Source organism: Rana temporaria, chromosome 6 (assembly GCF_905171775.1).
Source record: "Rana temporaria chromosome 6, aRanTem1.1, whole genome shotgun sequence".
NCBI lineage: Eukaryota > Metazoa > Chordata > Amphibia > Anura > Ranidae > Rana > Rana temporaria.
In genome coordinates, this window is record NC_053494.1 from 136,148,623 (window position 1) to 136,170,944 (window position 22,322).

At 44.3% G+C, this 22,322-nt stretch overlaps 1 protein-coding gene across 1 annotated transcript in view; it reads right to left on the reverse strand.

The window, feature by feature from the left end:
• The window catches only part of UBE2G2 (ubiquitin conjugating enzyme E2 G2), a 96,042-nt gene that overhangs the window by 17,973 nt on the left and 55,747 nt on the right, over positions 1 to 22,322 (reverse strand). Inside the window, exon 3 of the mRNA XM_040357417.1 lies at positions 21,115 to 21,160. Within this exon, the coding sequence (XP_040213351.1) occupies positions 21,115 to 21,160 (46 nt within the window). The remainder of the gene's footprint in view (positions 1 to 21,114; positions 21,161 to 22,322) is intronic.

Sequence of the window (22,322 nt, forward strand, 5' to 3'; positions counted from 1 at the left end):
AGACATAAAACGACGTTTTCCCCCACACACGGTCATTTAAATTGACGTTTTTAAAAATGTCGTTTTTTTTCATCACATAAAGTGATGGTGTGTACGCGGCATGAGGTTTACAACCACTTTAATAAAACATGGGAAAATAAATGACTGAAATTGTATGCAGAACACAAAAGAGAGCCATCAAGCTGAACAGACCTGGAGTAACTAGCAGAGTATATCTGCAAACGATTATTTTAAGGATGTGTCAATTTTTGTGAGTGACACTAAATACATAACTGACAGAAGATCAAATGAACATAAACTGACATCTTGCTGCCTGACAGTTATCATAAAGTGCAATCTGTATCATGAGTTATATTTATAACAGACAATTTACATGTACCAGGCTAGATCTTACTTTGCTAATACTGTAGATGGTTCTATTTGCATCCTCCAAGACATGCAGCTGCTTACCAGCTAAATTATTGATGGCATCAGACAACGGTATGCCACCCTTATGAGCGTGACAATAATTTGCCATGCCCTAAAAATATTTCTCTGAGGGAGAATGAGGGAATTACAAGAACAACTTTGCCCCTTTAGGTTGAACTCCTGCCATTTGTTTTTCGTTTAGATAAAATGGTGAGCGGTTAGTATATTTATTAGGTTTTTGTTGCTGCCTACCCCTGGCTCCCTAACTTCCCATAGTAAAACCAGGCCAGGAAGTGAGGAGAAATCTTCCCAATGGAGACACAATGGGGCAGATTTACTAAAACTGGTGCACAGAATCTAGTGCTGTGCACAATAATCAATCAGCTTCTAACGTCAGCTTGTTTAATTAAGCTTTGACAATTAAGCTCCATTCACACGTGTGCGACTTGTCATGTGACTTTGGACATCAAAGTCTCATGACAAGTGGCAGCCCATTTTTTTCAAAGGCACCTGTTTGAATCAGTGCAGCGTAAAGTCAAGGCGACTTTGAAAAGGTCTGTGCAATAAGAAACCGCTGCTCATGGGTTATGTTTGCCGGCCATGATGCTCAGACCTCACAGCAATTGAGGCGCACGCCCTGCCACTGCTGCAGCCTCTCAGGTATACGAATGATTGGATGGCTGCACATTCAATACAGCTGCACAATTCTGACCAATTCTGACGATTCTCGCGCCGTAAAATCTTTCACATTACACAAAAAAAAATTGGGCTAACTTTACTTTTGCAAAGAAAATTGCATTTGAAATACCGCTGTGCAAATACAGTGCGATATACAATATTGCAACAACAATCATTTCATTCTCTAGGGTCACTACTAAAAAATATATATATATTGTGACAGTATGCGAGGTGCGATACATGATCATAGGTACATTTCACCTCGCATACGTTCTATTATGAGAGACTGAACCGGAATCCATTCCGGGTTTTACAGCCTCTGGGCCTGGCTAGGATTCCGGTCCGGATGTTTGGGTCCACTGGAGTCCACAATCAGCTGGACTTTAAATGTCCAGGAAGAGAGCACAACAGGGCTCTGGCTTGAAACTCAGGAAGGGACCTGAGTGAGGGGAGCGCTGAGTGCTGGATTGAAAAGGTTTGCTTTACTGCATGTTTTGTGGGTGTCAGGGACTAGCCCCACACTGTATAGAGAGGAGATCCTGTTTGTTTAGTTTAGCGCCGGACGGCAAGGATTTAATTTACTGTTTTGTTTATTTTAATCTGCAAACCGTTTATAAATAAAATCTGGCATCCGCCAGACTTAAAAGAAAGTGCCTGCTTACAGACTGTGATTTCAGAAAAGGTGATCCCCACGAGCTAATCCCTCACAATATATATAGGCCCGGATTCTGAGAGATCTGCCTATCTTTAGGCGGGCGTAGCGTATCTCAGATACACTACGCCGCCGTAACTTAGAGCGGCAGGTCCCGTATTCAGAAACAATTTGCGCTGTAAGTTACGGCGGTGTAAAGTATCTGACACGGCGTAAGCCCGCCTAATTCAAACTAGGCTGGTAGGGGGCGTGTTGTATGTAAATGTTTCGTGACCCCACGTAAATGACGCTGTTATTGAACGGCGCATGCGCGCGCATGCTCAGTATCACGTTGAATTTTCAAAGTAAATTACGCCCGCTCAATGCTTAGTCGACGTGAACGTAACCTACGCCCAGCCCCATTCACGGACGACTTACGCAAACGACGTAAAATACGACGCTGTTTGTACGTTTCCGACGTCCATACCTAACATGACTTACCCCTGCTTTATGAGGGGTAACTTTACGGCGGTCCGACGCCTTACGTAAACGACGTATCTTGATACGCCGGGCACACGTACGTTCGTGAATCGGCGTATCTAGCTCATTTGCATATTCAACGCGGAAATCTACAGAATCGCCACCTAGCGGCCAGCGTAAATATGCACCCTACGATACGATGGCGTAGGAGACTTACGCCGCTCGTATCTAGGCAACATTGAGGCGTATCTGATTCTATGAATCAGGCACCGAGATGCGACGGCCCTCATTCGGAATTACGACGGCGTATCTGGAGATACGCCGACGTAACTCCTTTCTGAATCCGGGCCATAATGTTTGGGGGTTCTACGTCATTTTCTAGCAAAAAAAATAAAAAAATATATTTTAAACTTGAAGCCAACAAATGTCAGAAAAAGGTTTGGTGTTTAAGTGGTTAAACTTTCCTAATTTACACACAGAAGTCTATTCCTTTGAAGTAAAAGACAAATTGTTATAATTTTAGGGCCCTTTCACACGGGGCGGATCTGTGTGTGGGCTCCGTTTTGCTCAGGGGGGATTGCTCCGTCGATCCCCTCTGAGCCGGCAGATGACAGGGGGATAGGATGACGACGAACTGTAGAGTCCGTCGTCTGATTCGATCTGCCAGATGGATGGCGGTTCGGAGCGGGTCGGATGTCAGCGGGCATGTCACCGCTGACATCCGTGGCTCCATAGAGGTGCACGGAGCGCCCTTTCAGGTCCACCTAAAAAACTAACAGGTTCGCCCGTGTGAAAGGGCCCTTAATGTTCCACTGATAAAGAATGTTCCGATTCTTGGCAGACTGCCCAGATTTTACAGCTTTATTAATTAATTAATCGCGCAGCTCTACTTTTATACTACATAATATTGTAGAACAAAGTCCATAAAAACAACCTCTTTGAAAAGGTGCCGGTGATCTGCCGAGCTGGTTACAGCTATGGTATTTGTTCCTTTTAACAGCTGACGATCAGCTATTGCGTTCTGCTATTTCCGTAGCCTGCTACTGCGCATGCCCGGAGTCTGCGCAGTCGGTTGTGGAACTTCTCAGATGGTGGAACAAGAACTCGGGTCACAGTCATATCTTCTCCCCCTCCTCCCTCCCTGAGGCAGCTATGGGGACTCCCCCGCCCGGGTGCTCGCTGACTGGTGCCCTGGATGGCCGGGTGACACAGGCCGTGTGTGTGCGAGAGGAATGGCAGCTGCTCTATTGTCAGTCAGTGAGCTCCTCCTGCTCCGTCAGCCCCATAGAGCCGCACACAGCCCCCCCCCTCTCCGGTGCTCCGGGATCCCGCATGCCACGGACACAACACAATAAATGCAAACTAAAAAATAAAAAAAAAGTAAATAAAAGCGCCGTGTGCACGCCTCTCAGCAGCTGCCCATTCCGCCTGTGATCTGCCGAGCTGTGTTCCTCTTGACGATCAGCTGTTGCGTTCGGCTATTTCCGTAGCCTGGTACTGCGCATGCCCTGAGTCGGTTGTGAAACTTCTAAGATGGTGGAACAAGAACGTTAAGACACCAGCAGTACTTTTAATGCGACCTTTGACCCAGAAGGTGTAAAGTCGGATCAAAGTTGCATCAAAGTCGTGCTCCAAAGTCAAATCGAAAATCATGCAACTTTGAAGTTGCGCTAGTGTGAATGGAGCCCAAAACCTATAGAAGCTGACTGATTACTATACATTATACTATATTACAGCTACTCTAGATTGTGGGCATCAGTTTTTAGTAAATCTCCCTCAAAGAGTCATAAAACCTGAGAGGTTTAATTCTTCTCCACTAATAAAAACTAAGATTTGGAGTTCTTCTTTAAACCACAGCCGAGTCTGCCTGAACATGCCCTCTGCCCAGCTTGCCTCTCTAACGTTGTGCTATTCAACAGACTGGCAGGTATTTATGATATCCTTGGAAAATGCTGTGCTAACCAAAAGAACTCGGTTCACACTTATGCTGACCACCAAATTAGCCTTCATATGACCCAAGACCCCTCTGGGGAGATATTTACACCTAAACAGCATGAAAGATGTGATGTAACTGCAAAGTTACCCGTAGACTCACAAATGCCTGCAGGGGACAACAGTTTTGCTTGACCTCTGAACATACATACATATTTCTCAAACTGTTATTTTGACAAGTCAATCATGTATTTGTAAAATCATTCATTGCTGGAAAAGGCATTTAACCCAGAATCTGATTTATCCAGTGACCTGTAAAATTCATATATACTGTATATGAAAAAAAAAAAAAAAAAATCAATAAATAATTTTATGCCTTTTGTCATTATCTAGATGTTATTGTTGATGATAGGTATACAGGCTTTAGGTGGAACCTGAGATAAACTCAAACACACTGCATTATTCTAAATCATTTAATGGCGTTTTCTATTGTACAGTTAAACCAGCCATAGACAGTTCAAATCTCAGCCGGTTCAACAGGAACCAGCCGAGATTCGAACCATGTATGGGCAAGCTGAATGTCCCCAAGTTGATCGATCAACTTAGGTACAAACAGACTGCCGGATTTTACATGTGATTATCATTAGCGGCTGTTATAGCTGCTAGCAATAATCATTGTGTTCTCCTGTCGGGGCGGCTTACCTCGCCGGGAGGAATTCCCAAGTCAACACTGACTGTGTTGCAACCACTGGTAGTTGCAGGAAAGAAATTTGCTCCGGCCTTAGGATGTAAAGAGGCACACCAAGTGTCCATCAAGTTCAACCAAAAGTCAAAAACTAAACATATTAAAAACCTTTTTATTCTGAAAACCCTAAACTTGCAGTTAACCAGAAGGAGAGAAAATCATTTATAATACACAATCGAACAGGGAAATCATTTTTCCCCGCATATTCGGCATATGCTTTTTTTAGTTGTTCTCATGGTAATCTCGTATTCAGGCCATTTTTGGATGGAAAGGCCAATATATAGGTTGGAAAAGCATTACCAATCACTACTGCTCCCCACAGATTTTTTGGTGCCAGTATCTGACTTAGCCTCCCCTCCTCAACATTGAAATAAACTGGTTTATGGAGATCTCAATCAACTGCGTGCTCTAAGGGTGGTCAGATTGTGATGGCATAAATGACCATCCTTGCCGATCCCATACCCCTTTTTACTTACAAAAAATAATGAGTGAGTGAGTGAGTGAAGAACTTATATAGCGCTGAACATGTGAACTGAATCGCCTCTGGGCGCTTGTTTGACCATTTCTCCTTTGACTTCAAAAGAGATGGGTTTTGATCTTTCTCCTAAAGGCCAAGTGGTTCTCCTCCAACCGAATGGAGGTTGGTAAAGTGTTCCAAAGTCGCGGGCCTTGGACAGCAAATCTTCTTTCTCCTTTGGACTTGTATCTGGTTTTGGGGATTTAGAGTAGATTTTGGTTGGAGGATCGCAGAACGCGATTGGGGTTGTAGGCTTTTATTTTTTCGCATAGATATTTGGGGGCATTTCCCAAAATACATTTATGTGTCAGACAGAGTGCTTTGAAAGTGATTCTGTCTTTCACTGGCAGCCAGTGAAGGCTTCTCAGTGAGGGTGAGATTGATTCCCAAGGTTTTTTCCCAGTCACAAGTCTAGCGGCCGTATTCTGAACGACCTGCAGGCGAGTGATTTGGTACTTTGGGAGTCCGAGGTAAAGGGCATTTGCGTAGCCAAGTCTGGAGTTAACAATTGTTCCCACCACGACTGCTATGTCTTCTTTTGGGATAAAGGGAGTGAGTCTGCGTAGTAGGCGCAGCAGATGGTGGGATCCGCTGACTACTGACCCTATTTGTGCATCCATTGTCATGTAGGTGTCGAAGATGACTCCGAGACTTTTGACTTTGGTGCTAGGGGTGATGATTTTTCCTAGAATGGGCGGAGGTGTCCAGGTTGTAGCCAGTTGATTCTTTCGATTGGCGTGAAACAGGAGAAGTTCTGTTTTCGAACCGTTGAGTTTAAGATAACTCTTTGTCATCCAGTTCTCTATCAAAGAGAGGCATTTCTCTAGATCGAGATGATGATCCTTTTTGTTGCAGATGCGAAAGTACAATTGTGTATCATCCGCATAAGAGTGGTAGAGCAGCTTTTGGCTACTGATGATTTAAAAAAGAGGGCGAAGATAGATATTAAACAGCACCGGCGACAGAGGGGATCCTTGAGGGACTCCGCATGATACTGTGCCTTTTTCCGAGGTGAACGGTCCCAGTTTCACTACTTTTCCAAAAAGGAGAAGAACCAGGATAAGTCACATTCTGCGACTCTGGCTACTTCAGCTAGCCGAGTCAGTAATAGTTTGTGGTCTACCATGTCAAAAGCTGCGCTAAGGTCCAACAGTACTAGAAGACAAGATTCTCCTTCATCTGCGGCCTCGAGAGCATAAATTTAGTAGACGTCTGAGTTGGAGTCGGTGCATTGTTTGCTGACTCCGACTCCGGGTACCCAAAATTTTCTTCCGACTCCACAGCCCTGCTTTTAGGAACCCTCTCCCCCTCCGGTGTCACATTTGGCACCTTTCAGGGGGAGGGGGGAGCAAATACCTGTCTAATACAGGTATTTTGCTCCATCTTCCGGGCATAGATAGCCGAGCCACCCACGGCTATATACGCCACTTCCAGCGCCTCCTCTTCCCCCCAATGTTTTCTGGGAGACACACAGATCCGAGAAGACAGCAGGGACCAGTGGGATCGCACAAGTCACACATGCGCAGTAGGGATTTCCTTACCGAAGATGGCGGCGCCTCCACCCAAGAGCCCCGAGGGACAGATCGGCTTCGGGTGCTGACATCGCGGGCACCCTGGACAGGTAAGTGTCCTCATTTTAAAAGTCAGCAGCTGCAGTATTTGTAGCTGCTGACTTTTAGGGGAAAAAATTGTTGGAACTCCGCTTTAAGGTAGTACTGGAAAATAATGGTGGGCACACAAAATATTGACACTTTGGGCCCAATTTAGACCTTTTCACTTAGGGGTGTACTCACTTTTGTTGCCAGTGGTTTAGACATTAATGGCTGTGTGTTTAGTTACTTTGAGGGGGACAGCAAATTTACACTGTTATACAAACTGTACACTCACTACTTTATATTGTAGCAAAGTGTCATTTTTTCAGTGTTGTCACATGAAAAGATATAATAAAATATTTACAAAAATGTGAGGGGTGTTCTTACCTTTGTGAGAGATACTGTGTGTGTGTATATATATATATATATATATATATATATATATATATGGGCCGAAACAACTAATCGATTATGAAATTAATCGATTACCATTTTCATAATCGATTAATCGGCCAGTAACATAATGGGGTTCAAAAAAAACCTTTAGGCTCCATGCACACTGAAGCTGATAAAAGCTATAAAAAAACGCCAGTAGCTTTGCAGGGAGCCTTTCAACATTTTTTAGCGTTTTTGCAATAGCTTTAATCAGCGTTTTTCAGTGTAGCTTTTTTATTTATTTTTTACTTTTTTTTTTCAATTGATTAAAAAATTCAAAAAACGCTGGCACCGGCGTTTTTGAGCGTTTTAAGCGTTTTTCAGCGTCCTGCGTTTTTCACCGCCAAAAAACTGCACTTTGAACGCAAATTTCGGGCGTTCAGAAAAAAGCCAATAAACTCTAAAGCTCATTAACATTAAAAAACGCCCAGGGGTGCATGGGCACATAGGCTAACATAGAGTTCAGTTTATGGGCTTTAAAAAAAAAAGCCACTGCAGCATACGTTCGTTTAGTCCCAGAGAACCCAACGCTGCGTGCATATAATCCCATGCTATCCTATCGAAGGCCTTCTCTGCGTCCAACGAAAGCACAAATCCGGGGAACTTTGATTCCAGTAACCAATTTTGAATGTTAAGGGCCTTGATGGTATTATCCCTGGCTTCCCTCCCAGGTGTGAATCCCACTTGATCCAAAGAGATCAGGTTATTCAGAAGGGGTAAAAGGCGGTTCGCTATTACTTTTGCATACAGCTTTATATCCACGTTTAGCAGTGAAATGGGTCTGTAGTTGGATACTAGATTTTTGTCTTTGTTTGGTTTTGGGACCATCACTATATGTGCTTCGAGCAGGTCTTTGGTCGATTGCCATTGGGCTGGTGCAGAATTAAATGCTTTTATAAAATGGGGGATAAGAAGTTCTTTAAAGGTCTTAAAATAATCAACTGAGAAACCGTCTGGGCCTGGGCTTTTACCGATATTGAGTTGTTTGAGAGCTCCAAGAGCTTCATCTATTTCCAAGGGCCTATCTAAGTCTTTGGCTATTTTTGGGTCAATTGGCTTGGGACAGTAGGAGCTTAGAAATTCAACGATCTTGGATTCCCTCAATTGCAAGTCGTCATTTGGTTTTGTGGTTTGTAGATTATACAAATTAGAGTAGAATTTTTGGAATTGTCTGGCAATATCAGAAGTACATGTTAGTTTTTTACCTGTTGGATCAATTATAGAGTGTATGTTGTCAAATTTCTTGTTCGAAGCATTCAGGGAATTAGCTAGAAGTCTGCCAGTTTTATTGCCATATTCATAAAAGAATTTCTGCGAGTATACCTTGTTACGTTTAATAAATGGCGTCCTGTCGGAGGTTTTCTCTGTGTCCAATGGAACTCGTCAGGGTTGCCCGTTGTCACCAATCATATTCATATTGATATTGGAACCCTTCCTGTGTAAGCTCCGAGCTAACCAGGACATAGTAGGAATAACCATAGGAGATAAACAATATAAATTAGCTGCATTCGCTGACGATGTGCTACTGTTTCTGACTAATCCTATCATTACAATCCCCAATCTGTTGAAAGATTTTTCCATATTCCGAGACATATCCAACTTGAAAATTAATTTTGCAAAGTCCAGGGCCCTCAATATCTCCCTACCCCCAGACCAAGTTGTTCAATGCAAAAAGAATTTCCCTTTTCTTTGGGAAGATAAGGTATTATCCTATTTGGGCATTAATTTATCCCCCACTTTACAAGACATATACTCTAATAATTTTGTACCATTATTGAATGTGGTTAAATCTGACTTGACAAGATGGGATAAGGGAATATTTTCATGGTTTGGCCGAGCAAACATAATTAAAATGAATATTCTCCCGAGATTTTTATACCTGTTCCAGACCCTACCCATTTGTATCCCTGGCTCTTTTTTCACATCATTTCGTAAGATTTGTGTGAACTTTATATGGGGTGGGAAACAGCCTCGAATAAAATGGGACAAATTGGTGGAACCAAAGCATCTGGGAGGTATCGGTGTTCCGGATTTGCGCAAATACTACTGGGCCAGCCACCTATCCAAGATAATTGACTGGCAAGTACATGCTCGATCCAAAGACTGGATAACATTGGAGGAACTTTCCTGTTTTTCGATTACACCTATAAGGCACCTACCGTGGATCAACCCCAAAAAGATTCCTCGTATAACTAAAACACATCCCATGGTAGGGACAACCCTGAAGCTATTCAGGAACTTATGTAAAATGAAGAAATTGTCTTCCGTGTATGGACCAATTACCCCGATCACACTAAATCCTGAAATTTATCTTCCTGACAGCAACGCATCGACACCCGTTATTCTTCCAATGACATTCTACAGGGCTAAAGATTTCTTTAAGAATAATGACCTTTTGTCTTTTGAAACCTTCCAATCTACTGACCCTAATTGCAACATCTCCAGTATCGGTTATGTTAAGATCACAAGATTTCTTGAAAGACTAGATCCTATGAGTGGATGGTACAGACCTAAGACACTATTTGAATCAATTTGCCTCAGAGGATCCCCTCAGAGACACCTTATTTCCTTCACTTATAACCTTTTAAACTCTGACATAAACCCTCAATTAGACAACACAAACCTTCGTTGGGAAAAGGACCTTCAAATTTCTGTGACGAATGATCAATGGGCAAACGTATTTAGACGATTACACAAAGGCACATTGAATATTTGTACACAGGAAAACGGATACAAAATCTACTCGAGATGGTATAAGACCCCTTTGGTCATTCACAAATTTGACCCTGATACATCGCCCCTTTGCTGGCGATGTAAGGAAGCGCCGGGAAGTTTGTTACACATTTGGTGGGAATGCAATGTAATAGCTGAATTCTGGAAGGGAGTACATAGACTTATAATACAAATAACTACTTACTCTCCAGATTTCACAGCAGGACAATACTTACTTCACCTTTCTAGCCTCTCCCACTCCATCTACAAAGACACAATCATTCTACACCTCATCAACGCAGCGCGGCTTTGTGTCCCAATAAAGTGGAAACAAAGTCTCCCACCTACCATTCCGGAATGGATACACAAGGTAAACCACATTTCCAAAATGGAAGAATTGATACATCAATCTAGGGATTCTTCTAGATTATATCTCGATAAATGGTCCTGTTGGACACACTTTGTGAATTCAGCTGAATGTCATGCCTTACTAGAGTCCTGATCAAATGTTCTGATTACTGTTGACCTCCCTTTTCGAAGTATTTAGTCAACGGATTGCAAAATGAAATTTTAGAATATATCCACTGATGCACTGTATCAATTATTCATTTCAGTATGCGAAAAAACCTTTCCCTTCTCTTTCTTATCATCTCCTCTCCCCATTTACTTAAGTTCTGCTTTGATTATATAACTTTATTAAAGTTTATAATATAACTGTTTATTTAAACTTATGTTAGACATTAAGTCAGCGTTTTTCAACGCTAAAGTTTGATGTGTAATGCTTTATTGAAAATGCATGTAAGCGTGTATATTAAAAAATCCAATAAACATAATTAAAAAAAAAAAAAAAAAAAAAAAAAAAGCCACAACACCAATAAACTGCAGTTCATCAGCTTCACTGTGCATGGAGCCTTATAGTACAAAAAGAGCAAATCCCTACTGTAAATATTACTTTCATTGTCCCACAGTAAAAAATTAACCCCTTACAGTAGCAATTTTTTGCTCTTTTTGTACTAATTTTAGTATTATTAACCCCATTATGTTATGAAACATCTCAGGCCTGGGTCACACCTTTGTGTGTTTTTTGGTGCTTTTTGCAGAAACACACTACAGTTCATTTACATGGCTTCCTATGGGACACGTTCACATCCATGTTTTTTTCAGCTGCTGCGTATTTGGAAAGGGCAAGGACTTTTTGTTTTTTTGGTTCAATATACTTCAATGGAAAAGCTGCAGAAAAGCATGTAATGTGTTTTTGCGGCAATTTGTGTTTTTTAATCTGCCCAACAACAAATTGGCCAAAAAAAAAATGAAAATCGCAGCAAAATTTCTTTTTTTTTTTTATCAAGGTTATCAATCGAAAAAATAATCAGCCAACTAATGGATTATGAAAAAAGGGATTTTTAATACAGCTTACCTGTAAAATCCTTTTCTTGGAGTACATCACGGGACACAGAGCGGCATATTCATTACTATGTGGGTTATATGGAGTACCTTCAGGTGATGGACACTGGCAATCTCAAACAGGAAGTGCCCCTCCCTATATAACCCCCTCCCATAGGAGGAGTACCTCAGTTTTGTAGCAAGCAGTATGCCTCCCAAAAAATGGTCCCCAAAAGAGGGGTGGGAGCTCTGTGTCCCGTGATGTACTCCAAGAAAAGGATTTTACAGGTAAGCTGTATTAAAAATCCCTTTTTCTTTCTCGTACATCACGGGACACAGAGCGGCATATTCATTACTATGTGGGATGTCCCAAAGCAATGCTTACAATGAGGGGAGGGAGAACATCTTCCCAAGACAAAAGGATTTAATTTAGAGATATACTCAAATCATAATAAATCCAACTTAGTTGAGAAAAAATAAATTTTTTAATTTAACTCAAAAGGGAGCCCCCCGGAATCCGAGGGTCTCAAACTGCAGCCTGCAGCACTGCCTGCCCAAAGGCTGTATCAGTATTCCTTCTTACGTCCAACTGGTAGAATTTTGTAAACGTGTGGACAGAAGACCAGGTTGCCGCCTTGCAAACTTGAGCCATAGAGATCTGGTGGTGTGCTGCCCAGGAGGCGCCCATGGCTCTAGTAGAATGAGCCTTTAATGATAACGGAGGAGGCAACCCTTTCAAGCCGTAGGCCTGAGTGATTAACTGTTTAATCCATCTCGAGATGGTGGATTTTGCAGCTGCCTGCCCCTTCTTGGGCCCATCCGGTAAAATGAACAACACATCTGTTTTCCGGATCTTCTCTGTAGCTTTAAGATAGGCCTTCATGGCCCTGACAATATCCAAGGTATGCAGCAACCCTTCCTTTCTGGAAGTAGGTTTAGGGAAGAAGGATGGTAATACCAAATCCTGGTTTAGATGAAAACTGGATATAACCTTTGGTAGGAAGGAAGGATGAGGGCGGAGAACGACCTTGTCCTTATGAAAAATAAGATATGGTTCCTTACAGGATAAGGCCGCCAGTTCCGATACTCTTCTTGCGGAAACTATGGCGACCAAAAATACTAACTTCCTTGTCAGTAAAACCAAAGGAATTTCAGCCAACGGCTCAAACGGTTGTTTCTGTAAACTTGACAGAACAAGATTTAAATCCCACGGACAAAGCGGGGATTTAACTGGAGGATTAATACGTAAGACCCCTTGAAGGAAGGTCTTAACTAGCGAGTGGGTGGCCAGCGGCCGCTGAAACCACACTGACAAAGCTGAAATCTGTCCTTTGATTGTGCTTAATGCCAGTCCTTTATCCACTCCTAGCTGGAGAAAACTTAATACTCTATCGATGGTAAACTTGCGAGAAAGCCATCGCTTGGACTCACACCAGCCTACATAGGCCTTCCAGACCCTGTAATAAATCACCCTAGAGACCGGTTTCCTGGCTCTGATTAGGGTAGAGATTACTTTCTGAGACAGACCTCTACCCCTGAGAATCAGGGATTCAGCCTCCAGGCCGTCAAATTTAGATGCCGTAAGGCAGGGTGGAGGATCGGACCTTGCGATAGCAGGTCTGGCCGTAGAGGAAGAGTCCAAGGGTCTCCCACTACCATCTTTAGGATTAGTGAGTACCATGCCCTTCTGGGCCATGCTGGAGCTACCAGGATGACTGGTATGTGCTCCACCCTGATCCTGCGCAGCAGGCGGGGTAGTAACTGGAGCGGGGGAAATGCATAAAGAAGTTTGAACTGATGCCAAGGGCAAACTAACGCATCGGTTCCGCAGGCCCTGGGATCCCTTGTGCGGGACATGAACCTGTCTAGCTTCTTGTTCAGTCTCGATGCCATTATATCCACGTCCGGCACTCCCCATTTCTGTCAGAGTGTCTGAAAGACCTGTGGATGCAGAGACCACTCCCCCGGCAACAGAGTCTGGCGACTTAAGAAGTCCGCCTGTAGGTTGTCCACTCCGGGAATGAATATAGCCGATATGCAGGGCACATGGGCTTCTGCCCACAAGAAAATCAAGCTCACTTCTCTCTGAGCGGCTTGACTCTTGGTTCCCCCTTGGTGATTTATGTATGCCACCGCCGTGGCATTGTCCGATTGTATTCTCACCGGGAACCCCTGCAGTTTGGACGTCCAAGCCTTGAGGGCTAGTCGAGCAGCTCTGAGCTCCAAGATATTGATGGGCAACTGCTTCTCTGCTGCTGCCCAAGTGCCCTGGCGAGTGCAACCCTCCAACATTGCTCCCCAGCCAAACAGGCTGGCGTCTGTGGTTACTATTTTCCAGGTCACAGGACTGAAAGTCTTTCCCTTCAGGAGATTCTGAGGGTTTAACCACCAAGATAGACTTTGCCGCACTCTTGGTGAGAGTGGCAAAGGAATTTCTAAGGCCTGAGGCCTCTTGCTCCATGCTGACAGGATGGCTGCCTGCAGGATGCGAGTGTGGCTCTGAGCGTACGGAACCGCCTCGAATGTGGCCACCATCTTGCCTAGTAGTCGCATACATAGGCGAACAGTTGGCCTTTTCTTTCTTAGAACTATTTGTATTAGCTCTTTGATGGCCTTGACCTTTAATAGGGGTAGGAACACCTTTTGTTGTTCTGTATCCAATCTCATGCCGAGATATTCCAGCTGCCTTGTGGGCAGGAATGCTGACTTGTCTCGATTTAGGACCCAGCCGAACCTTTCGAGGTACTGAACTGTGAGGGCCACTGCTCGCTCCAGGCCAGGAGACGAGTGGTCTACAACCAAGAGGTCGTCCAGGTAAGCCAAGACCGTGACTCCTTGGGTCCTTAGATTGGCTAGGATTGGGGCTAGGACCTTCGTGAATACCCGGGGGGCCGTAGCCAACCCGAAAGGGAGCGCCATAAATTGGAAATGACGTTGAGCCACCGAGAAGCGTAGAAATACTTGATGAGGCTGAAAAATTGGCACATGAAGGTAAGCATCCTTTATGTCTATGGACGCCATAAAGTCGTCCTTCTGGAGCACGGCGACAGCTGACCGAATAGTTTCCATCCGGAATGAGCGGACCTTTAGGTACGCATTCACTCCCTTTAAGTCCAAAATTGGCCTGACATCGCCGTTGGGCTTTGGGATGATAAACAGGTTGGAGTAGAACCCCAATCCCTGTTCCCGGACTGGTACTTCTACTATCACTTTTTGGCATAGCAGATGATTCAAGGCCACTATCAATGCGGCTTTTTTCACAGGGTCGCCTGGTACTCTTGACTCCTGGTAATGAGGAGGAGGGATTTTTAGAAACTCTAGTCTGTAACCTGCGGCCACAGTAGACCGGACCCATTCGTCGGGGATGTTGGCTTCCCAAACCTCTGCAAAGAGGTGAAGCCTTCCCCCCACCCTCATGGGTGGGGGCGCCTCTTCATAAGGCAGACTTAGGGGCTGGCTTAGCTGGTTTGCGATACCAAGGTTTCTTGCCGCCAGAGGCCTGTCCCTGCGATTTGCTGTTAAAGTTTGATCGTACAGGAGGCCGTCGGTACTGCCTGGAATTTGAGGGCCCCGAAGCCGGGGAAAGCTGCCTTTTACATGTAGGCCCCCGAAACTTCTTTTTGACTGGTAAAAGCGTACTCTTACCACTCGAAATAGTCTGAATGTATTTATCCAGATCTTCTCCGAAGAGTCGCCCTCCATGGAAGGGAAAACCTGCCAAAAGCTTTTTGCACGGGGGCTCGGCCGCCCAGTTTTTTAACCATAAGAGTCTTCTCATATGCACTAAAAATAGTGATAAACGAGACGCTTGCTGAATAGAGTCCTTTATAGCATCCACCGCAAAGCATCTGTTTAGTCTGGTCCTTTAAAGCTTGACAGATTCCGATAGCAGCAACTGCTGGCTGTACCACTGCCCCTGCCGTAGCAAAGGAAGCTTTTAAAAGGGTCTCCAAACGTTTATCAACCGGGTCCTTAAACATTTGAATGTTTTCTACCGGGCAAGTTAGTGATTTATTCACACATGAGATGGCAGCATCCACCGCTGGGAGCGCCCATCTTTTGGCAAACTTCTCTTCCAACGGGTAGATAACAGAAAATTTTTTAGGCGGCAGAAAAATTCTGTCTGGTCGTACCCAATCCTGGAAAATTAATTCCTCCAAAAGAGGATGGACCGGAAAAACTGCGTTGTTCAAAGGCGCCCTTAAGGAGCCCAAAGAGGAAACTACCGGACCCCGGCGCTCCGGTAAAGGCAACTTAAATGCTGAGTGAACCATATCTGTCAAAGACTGGACCCACAGACTCTCCGCTTGGGAGGCTGAGAATGGTTCTTCAACAGTAGATTCCTCAATTTCTGAACCCTCTGGATTCTCGTCCAGTAGGTCCTCCTGAAACTCTAATTCCTCCGGCGAGAGAATTTCAGCATCTGAGGATACAAATTTAGGCGAAGGGGATCTAGTCCGTTTCTTGCCTGGTAAAGACTTAGCGAACATAGCCGCCAATCTTTCCTCTAGCCCACCCAAAGAGGCAGCTAGCATTTCCTCTGTGACAAACACAGGGTTGGGTGGATCTGGGCCAGCCGCCGCACCAGACCCCCCTATTGGCTCAACCAAGGCGGCCACAACTTGGCTACTAGGTGGGGAGAGTACCGGCATAGCCTGACTCATGTCCTCAGAATCCGAGGGGGAGCCCTTTTGTTTTTTGGCACTTTTTGCCCCTTTTGATCCTGAGCCTTTGGGAGCCATAGTACAATACCGAGGTACCCCTGCATGCAACAACTGACTGTTTGCAGCTAGGAATAGTTAAGAGGTTTAGGGAACAGCAGGATTACTAGTGTCCAAAAACCCCTGGTGAGGCCGAGTATGTTTATTCAAAAAACAAAGGAAAAAAATCTCTTTTTTTTTTTTTTTTTTTTTTTTTTTTTTTACTATGATATTATGTTCCTTTAAATAAAATGTGTATATATATATATTCTTTTTTTTTTTTTTTTTCAAAACATACGGCCCCACCAGATATCCTTTGCGGCCTCCAACCTGCTGCAAAGGGGAATTTTTGGCTGTAGAAAGAAAATAGGCCAAGCCTAGGATGTACTACCCCTTTCCTGCCACCGGGGGTCACCGGAGTGCCGCTCTGCGTCCCCTCTCCTCCAGCATCAGCTCAGACTGAGCCATGAATGCAGCCTGTCTGTTCTTAACAGACGCGAAGGCACGCCTCTTCCTGCGCTCCTCCGCCCCCTCCTCCCGAACGGCGCGAAACCGTCTATTTTGGCGTGCCCGCGCACGCGCGCGCGCCTGTCAGGAAGGAGAGAGACACATGGAGACGCGCGCCCGGCGCTACAGAGGCAGGGAGAGAGGATCGAGCCGTCGGCTGCAGGGCGGCAAATTTGAACCCCCGGACAGGTAGGCAGCTAACAGAGACTCTTAAGGGCTCAGTTCTTTGCCCAGAAGAGATTCAAAGATGACCCTATCTGACCAGCAGGGCAGCAGGTGGCCAGCAAAGACTTACTTGGACAGGGGAACCAGAGATGGGGGGGGGGAAATCAGACCATCCTGTCTACACACAGACATAGTGACCAAGGTGCCTATGCAGAGCATACTTAGGCTACCCCCCCTTTTGATCACCCCTGGGGAGCCCGCTGTCGAACCAAGTTCCGCAGGCTCCCCACTTACCTGCTCCATGCCGCAGGACGTTTGCAAGCAAACACAGTCCAATCTTCTCCCATCTCCGTGGGTAGTGTAGTAGACCATCAGGCACTGGGGTCCTAGAAGGAACCGCTGTCCTGGACCTATATAGCACCCCGGCAAGCAGGATACTTTTGGCTTTGGAAAAAAGCACCAAGTCCTGGGCCCGGGGTCCAGCCCTCCAGAGAGGGCATTATAGGCAAAACCCCATGGATTTTGGGGCCCGGGTACTGTCCACTTCGGCACTGAGGCACTCTGGACAGATCCGGTTAGCCTGCCAAAATCCTAAGGATATGGAGGCAAGCTATTCCGTGACCAACACCTAAGACACTGGCGAAAAAACTGAGGTACTCCTCCTATGGGAGGGGGTTATATAGGGAGGGGCACTTCCTGTTTGAGATTGCCAGTGTCCATCACCTGAAGGTACTCCATATAACCCACATAGTAATGAATATGCCGCTCTGTGTCCCGTGATGTACGAGAAAGAAATAATCGTTAATTGCAGCCCTAATATATATACAAACACACACACATCTTTTTTCTCAATTTCCATTCATAGAAAAAAATGATTTAATGGAAAACAATTATACTTTAAATCAAAAGATCTTCCCTGATCAAAATTCTAGGAATTTGTTTCAAGAATCCTAATCTCCAGGTGTGAACTGAATGTTTGGTGAATTAAGTGTATCTTTCATGTCAGAAACTCATTGATGGTACAGTCCAGTTTCCTATACAAGTGCATAGGATGTTTTTTTCCCTAATAAAGCACCTTGGAGTTTCTGTTAAAAAATATACACTTCAAAGACTTTATCCTGATACTTGCCATTTTTTTTTTTTTTCAGAGGAGGGGTAGAAAAAACAAAACAACACAGCACAGGAAATCAAAGCATGCTCTAATGGCAAGGTCACGGCGCTCCTCTAATAGTCAGGGTGTGTGAGGCTATAATTGAACTATCTGCCTGCAAGGCATGTCTTAAATGATACACGTCATATAAGCGGGTGGCAGCTGTTTGGAAGAGCTGGGGCAATCCTTTCAAGTGGACAGAGACATCACATGAAAAACTGTCAAATATCTACCATGATCCTTGTCTGCTCTTGAGGGTCTAAATGAATGAAGAACATAGTAGTACTAAACAGGATGCTGCCATACTGTACACCAAAGAACACATTAAAAGTGCTGCGGAAACAGTTGGCGCTATATAAATCCTGTATAATAATAATTAACATATGCTAGACTAAATCAAACACCATACATTAAACACAATCTAAAAATTAGACTGGTATTAGCATGTAAATTTCCAGTGGAACCGTATCTAACACTGTAGAAACTGCAGTTTAGTTTAACCACTTGACCTCAGCAAGGGCATATTTTGTTATTGAGCACTGTACGATTTTGACTGGTAACTACGCGGTCATGCAACACTGTACGCAAATGAAGTTTATATAATTTTTTTCACACAAATAGAGCTTTCTTTTGGTGCCATTTAATCACCACTGAGTTTGCACCTGCCATTCGCTCACAGTATATTTACTGTTAGTGGTCGTCAGGTGGTTAAAGCTGAACTTAACTTTCACTTTAAAACTTGTGATTGAGGGGTGGTAAAACCCTGTGGCTGAGCCATTCCCCTGAGGAAGCAGGGTTTGCTTCTAAAATTATACCCCATGTAGCTTTAGCATTTTCAAAGCCTCCATAGAAGTCTATGGCAAAGCTCGCTTGAAGCCCCACCGAAACCCCACGAAGCCTCATCGAAACTTCACCAAAGCCTCATCGAAACTTCACCAAAGCCTCATCGAAGCTCCACCAAAGCCTCATCGAAGCTCCACCAAAGCCTCATCGAAGCCCCACCAAAGCCCCACCTTAGTCTCATCGAAGCCCCAAGCAAAAGCAAGATGTAAACAGGACTGTAAGCTAACCATTTTATTTAGTGACAGGAGCTTTGACTGGCGTTCAGAGAGCTTTAACAAAGTGTGTCTGAAGCCATGTTTTGAAGCAAGTGTAAACTAGCCCTTAGGGCTCATTTACACTTGCTTCGGCTTCAAAAATATTATATATTGCCGCTTACCAATCATTAGATGTGATGACTGAATCACTTTAATGCTTTATTCCTTGTTCCCCTGGTAATATGGCCAGTAACACACCTACTGTATTACAGTGCCCTCACTCTGGATGAACGAGTACAGGGGTACCTTTGGACAGCAGTATTGTCAGTCAGGGGGAAGGGAGTGTTAGATGGACTAGCAGATTTAAATACACTAACAAACTGAAGCCAAACTCCAGCTAACACTTTATAAGCGGCTAAAAAAAACTGTGTTTCTTTCCTTTTTGTCAATCACAGCCAGTGAGCCAATAAGGAGAGAGCAGGGGGCGGGGCTGAGCCACCCACGTCTCTATGTGACTTATGCACGCATAGTGCAGGGCTCAGGAGCAAGCATTCACCAGTGCCCCATTAGTAAGTGGCTTGCTATTGGGGGCACTGGTCAAGGGGGAAAAGCCAGGAGCGCTGGCAGGGGACCCAAGAAGAGGAGGATCAGGGCTGCTCTGTACAAAACAATTGCACAGAGCAGGTAATTAAAACACGTTTTCTTTTCTTTTATAAAGCTGAACCTTTAAAGGGGTTGTAAAAGGGTTGTATCCCTCCTTTGCACTTCAAAGTATTCAGATCGCCAAAAATGGCGATTCTGAATACTGTGTACTTTTTTAAATCCGGCGCCATTGGCAGCCGAGAAACCCGGAAGTGACGTCATGACGTCGCTTCCGTGTTTCCATTGCGGAGGCTGAGTCAAAGCCGTTTACGGCTTAGCCTTAGTCTGCGCCTGGACACTGGAGGTGCCGGATGGAGGATCGGGTCTCCCGGTGGGACAGGAGGCCCGGTCAGAGCGGTGAGAGGCGGCGGAAGGAGGGGATGTCCCCTCCCGCTCCTCCGGCATAACAACCGAGTGGCTTTTAGCCGCATCGGTTGTTATGCCTGGATAGCCAATCGCCGGCTCTAAACAACGGTTCCCGGGATGATGCCTGCAGCTGCAGGCATCATCCCGTTATAACCCCCCAAAGCCGAGGACGCATATATGCGTACGCTCGGCGTGAATGGTTTAAAAGCAAAATTGAAGGATGAGGTAAGTGAAGGAGGACCGCACTAAGGTAAAGAAAGCTATTTAGGGAACAAAAAAAAATACCTTTACAACCCCTTTAATGCATTTCCTGAAATTAAGCAATCTGTATTCATGAATCTCTACAGATTGAGACAAATCTACGCTCATCATAATGTGTTCATCTATGTTTAGGTGTAATCTACACAATAAATAAATTGTTCCTTTTAGTAATACATTTAAGATCACAGCCGAAAGATCTTAATGGATTTGAGAAGACTAATATACAAGAAAATTGATTTTTTCCTTGCAGGCAAATTAGTAACAATACCAGTTAGCACAAACAATTGCTTGCTAAATGTGGAGGATACAATAGATGCCACTAATAAAATGATTGTTATTCAAGATATTAGAAATGTTTTTATTCCCCACCCTGCAGGATTATACAGACGTTGGCGTGAAACCAGTAGTGAAAGATCAACATGAGATTCCAGCAAAGGGGAATTCCTAAGTATGGGAGTGAGGGAGTAAAAAAAGCATAAATATCATTTTTACAAGCTTCAGACAAGCAGGTGAGAGCCGAACATAACCGCCAATCCTTCCACTGCTGACATCGCCAACAACTAATAATACTCTCCTTTAGGTATGTAGGTACGGTCTGCTAGCAGAATGTGGCCTGCAAATTACAGGCATGGTGCTGGAAATGAAAGTCTATAGGGATTATTTCAAGACAAAGAATGTATCCACTTAAGTCCTGCTGCCTTCACAGGGGAATGAAGCGTACAATAGTCTTACTGTTCTGGGTAATAATACAGTGGATGTTATGAATTACTCACATGATTAGAGCTTCCCATTCAAAGAAGTTCTCTTCATTAATGGGGCCTGAAAGACAGTAATAATAATTATACAGAAAACTTTGTCCAATCACAACACAACGGAACTTTGATAATAGAAATTGCTTTAACATTTTCTATCTGCTGCAAATACTTTATTCAATTTAACATTAGAGGGAAAGCATTTTGTTTTTTCAGTAATTCTATATTTTGAGTTTTTAGCCCAACTCCAGCCATTGGTTTCTATTCCATCAACATTCACCTTAAAGCGATACTAAAGTCTTGTTTTTTTAGTAAAAAAAAGGGATTTTTATTAACAGCTTACCTGTAAAATCCTTTTCTTGTAGTACATCACGGGACACAGAGCAGCATAGCCATTACATATGGGTTATATAGTGTACCTTCAGGTGATGGACACTGGCACTCTCCGACAGGAAGTTCCCTCCCTATATAACCCCCACCCATAGTGGGAGTACCTCAGTTTTGTAGCAAGCAATATGCATCCCAAAATTCCCCATAAGAGGGGTGGGAGCTCTGTGTCCCGTGATGTACTACAAGAAAAGGATTTTACAGGTAAGCTGTTAATAAAAATCCCTTTTTCTTTATCGTACATCACGGGACACAGAGCAGCATAGCCATTACATATGGGATGTCCCCAAGCAATGCTCCATGAGGGGAGGGAGACAACCAGAAAAAACCAAACAAGAGGTGCCACCGGACAAGAGGAGATTAAACTGCGGCCCGCAGTACCGCCTGCCCAAAGGCTGAATCAGCGTTCCTCCTAACGTCCATTTGATAAAATTTTGCAAATGTGTGGACAGATGACCAGGTTGCTGCCCTGCAGACCTGAGCCATAGGGACCTGGTGATACGCTGCCCAAGAGGCACTTATAGCTCTAGTGGAATGAGCCTTAACCGATAAGGGTGGACTCTTCCCCTTCAGGCCATAGGCCTGAATAATCGTCTGCCTAATCCACTTAGCAATAGTGGCCTTAGACGCTGCCTGGCCCTTCTTGGGCCCTTCCGGCAGAATGAATAAGACGTCCGTCTTACGAATCTGGGCTGTAGCTTCCAAGTAAATCTTTACAGCTCTAACTACATCCAAGGAATGTAGTAACCTCTCTTCCTTAGAAGAAGGCTTTGGAAAAAATGATGGAAGAATCACATCTTGATTAAGGTGAAAATTTGATACCACCTTAGGCAGGAAGGACG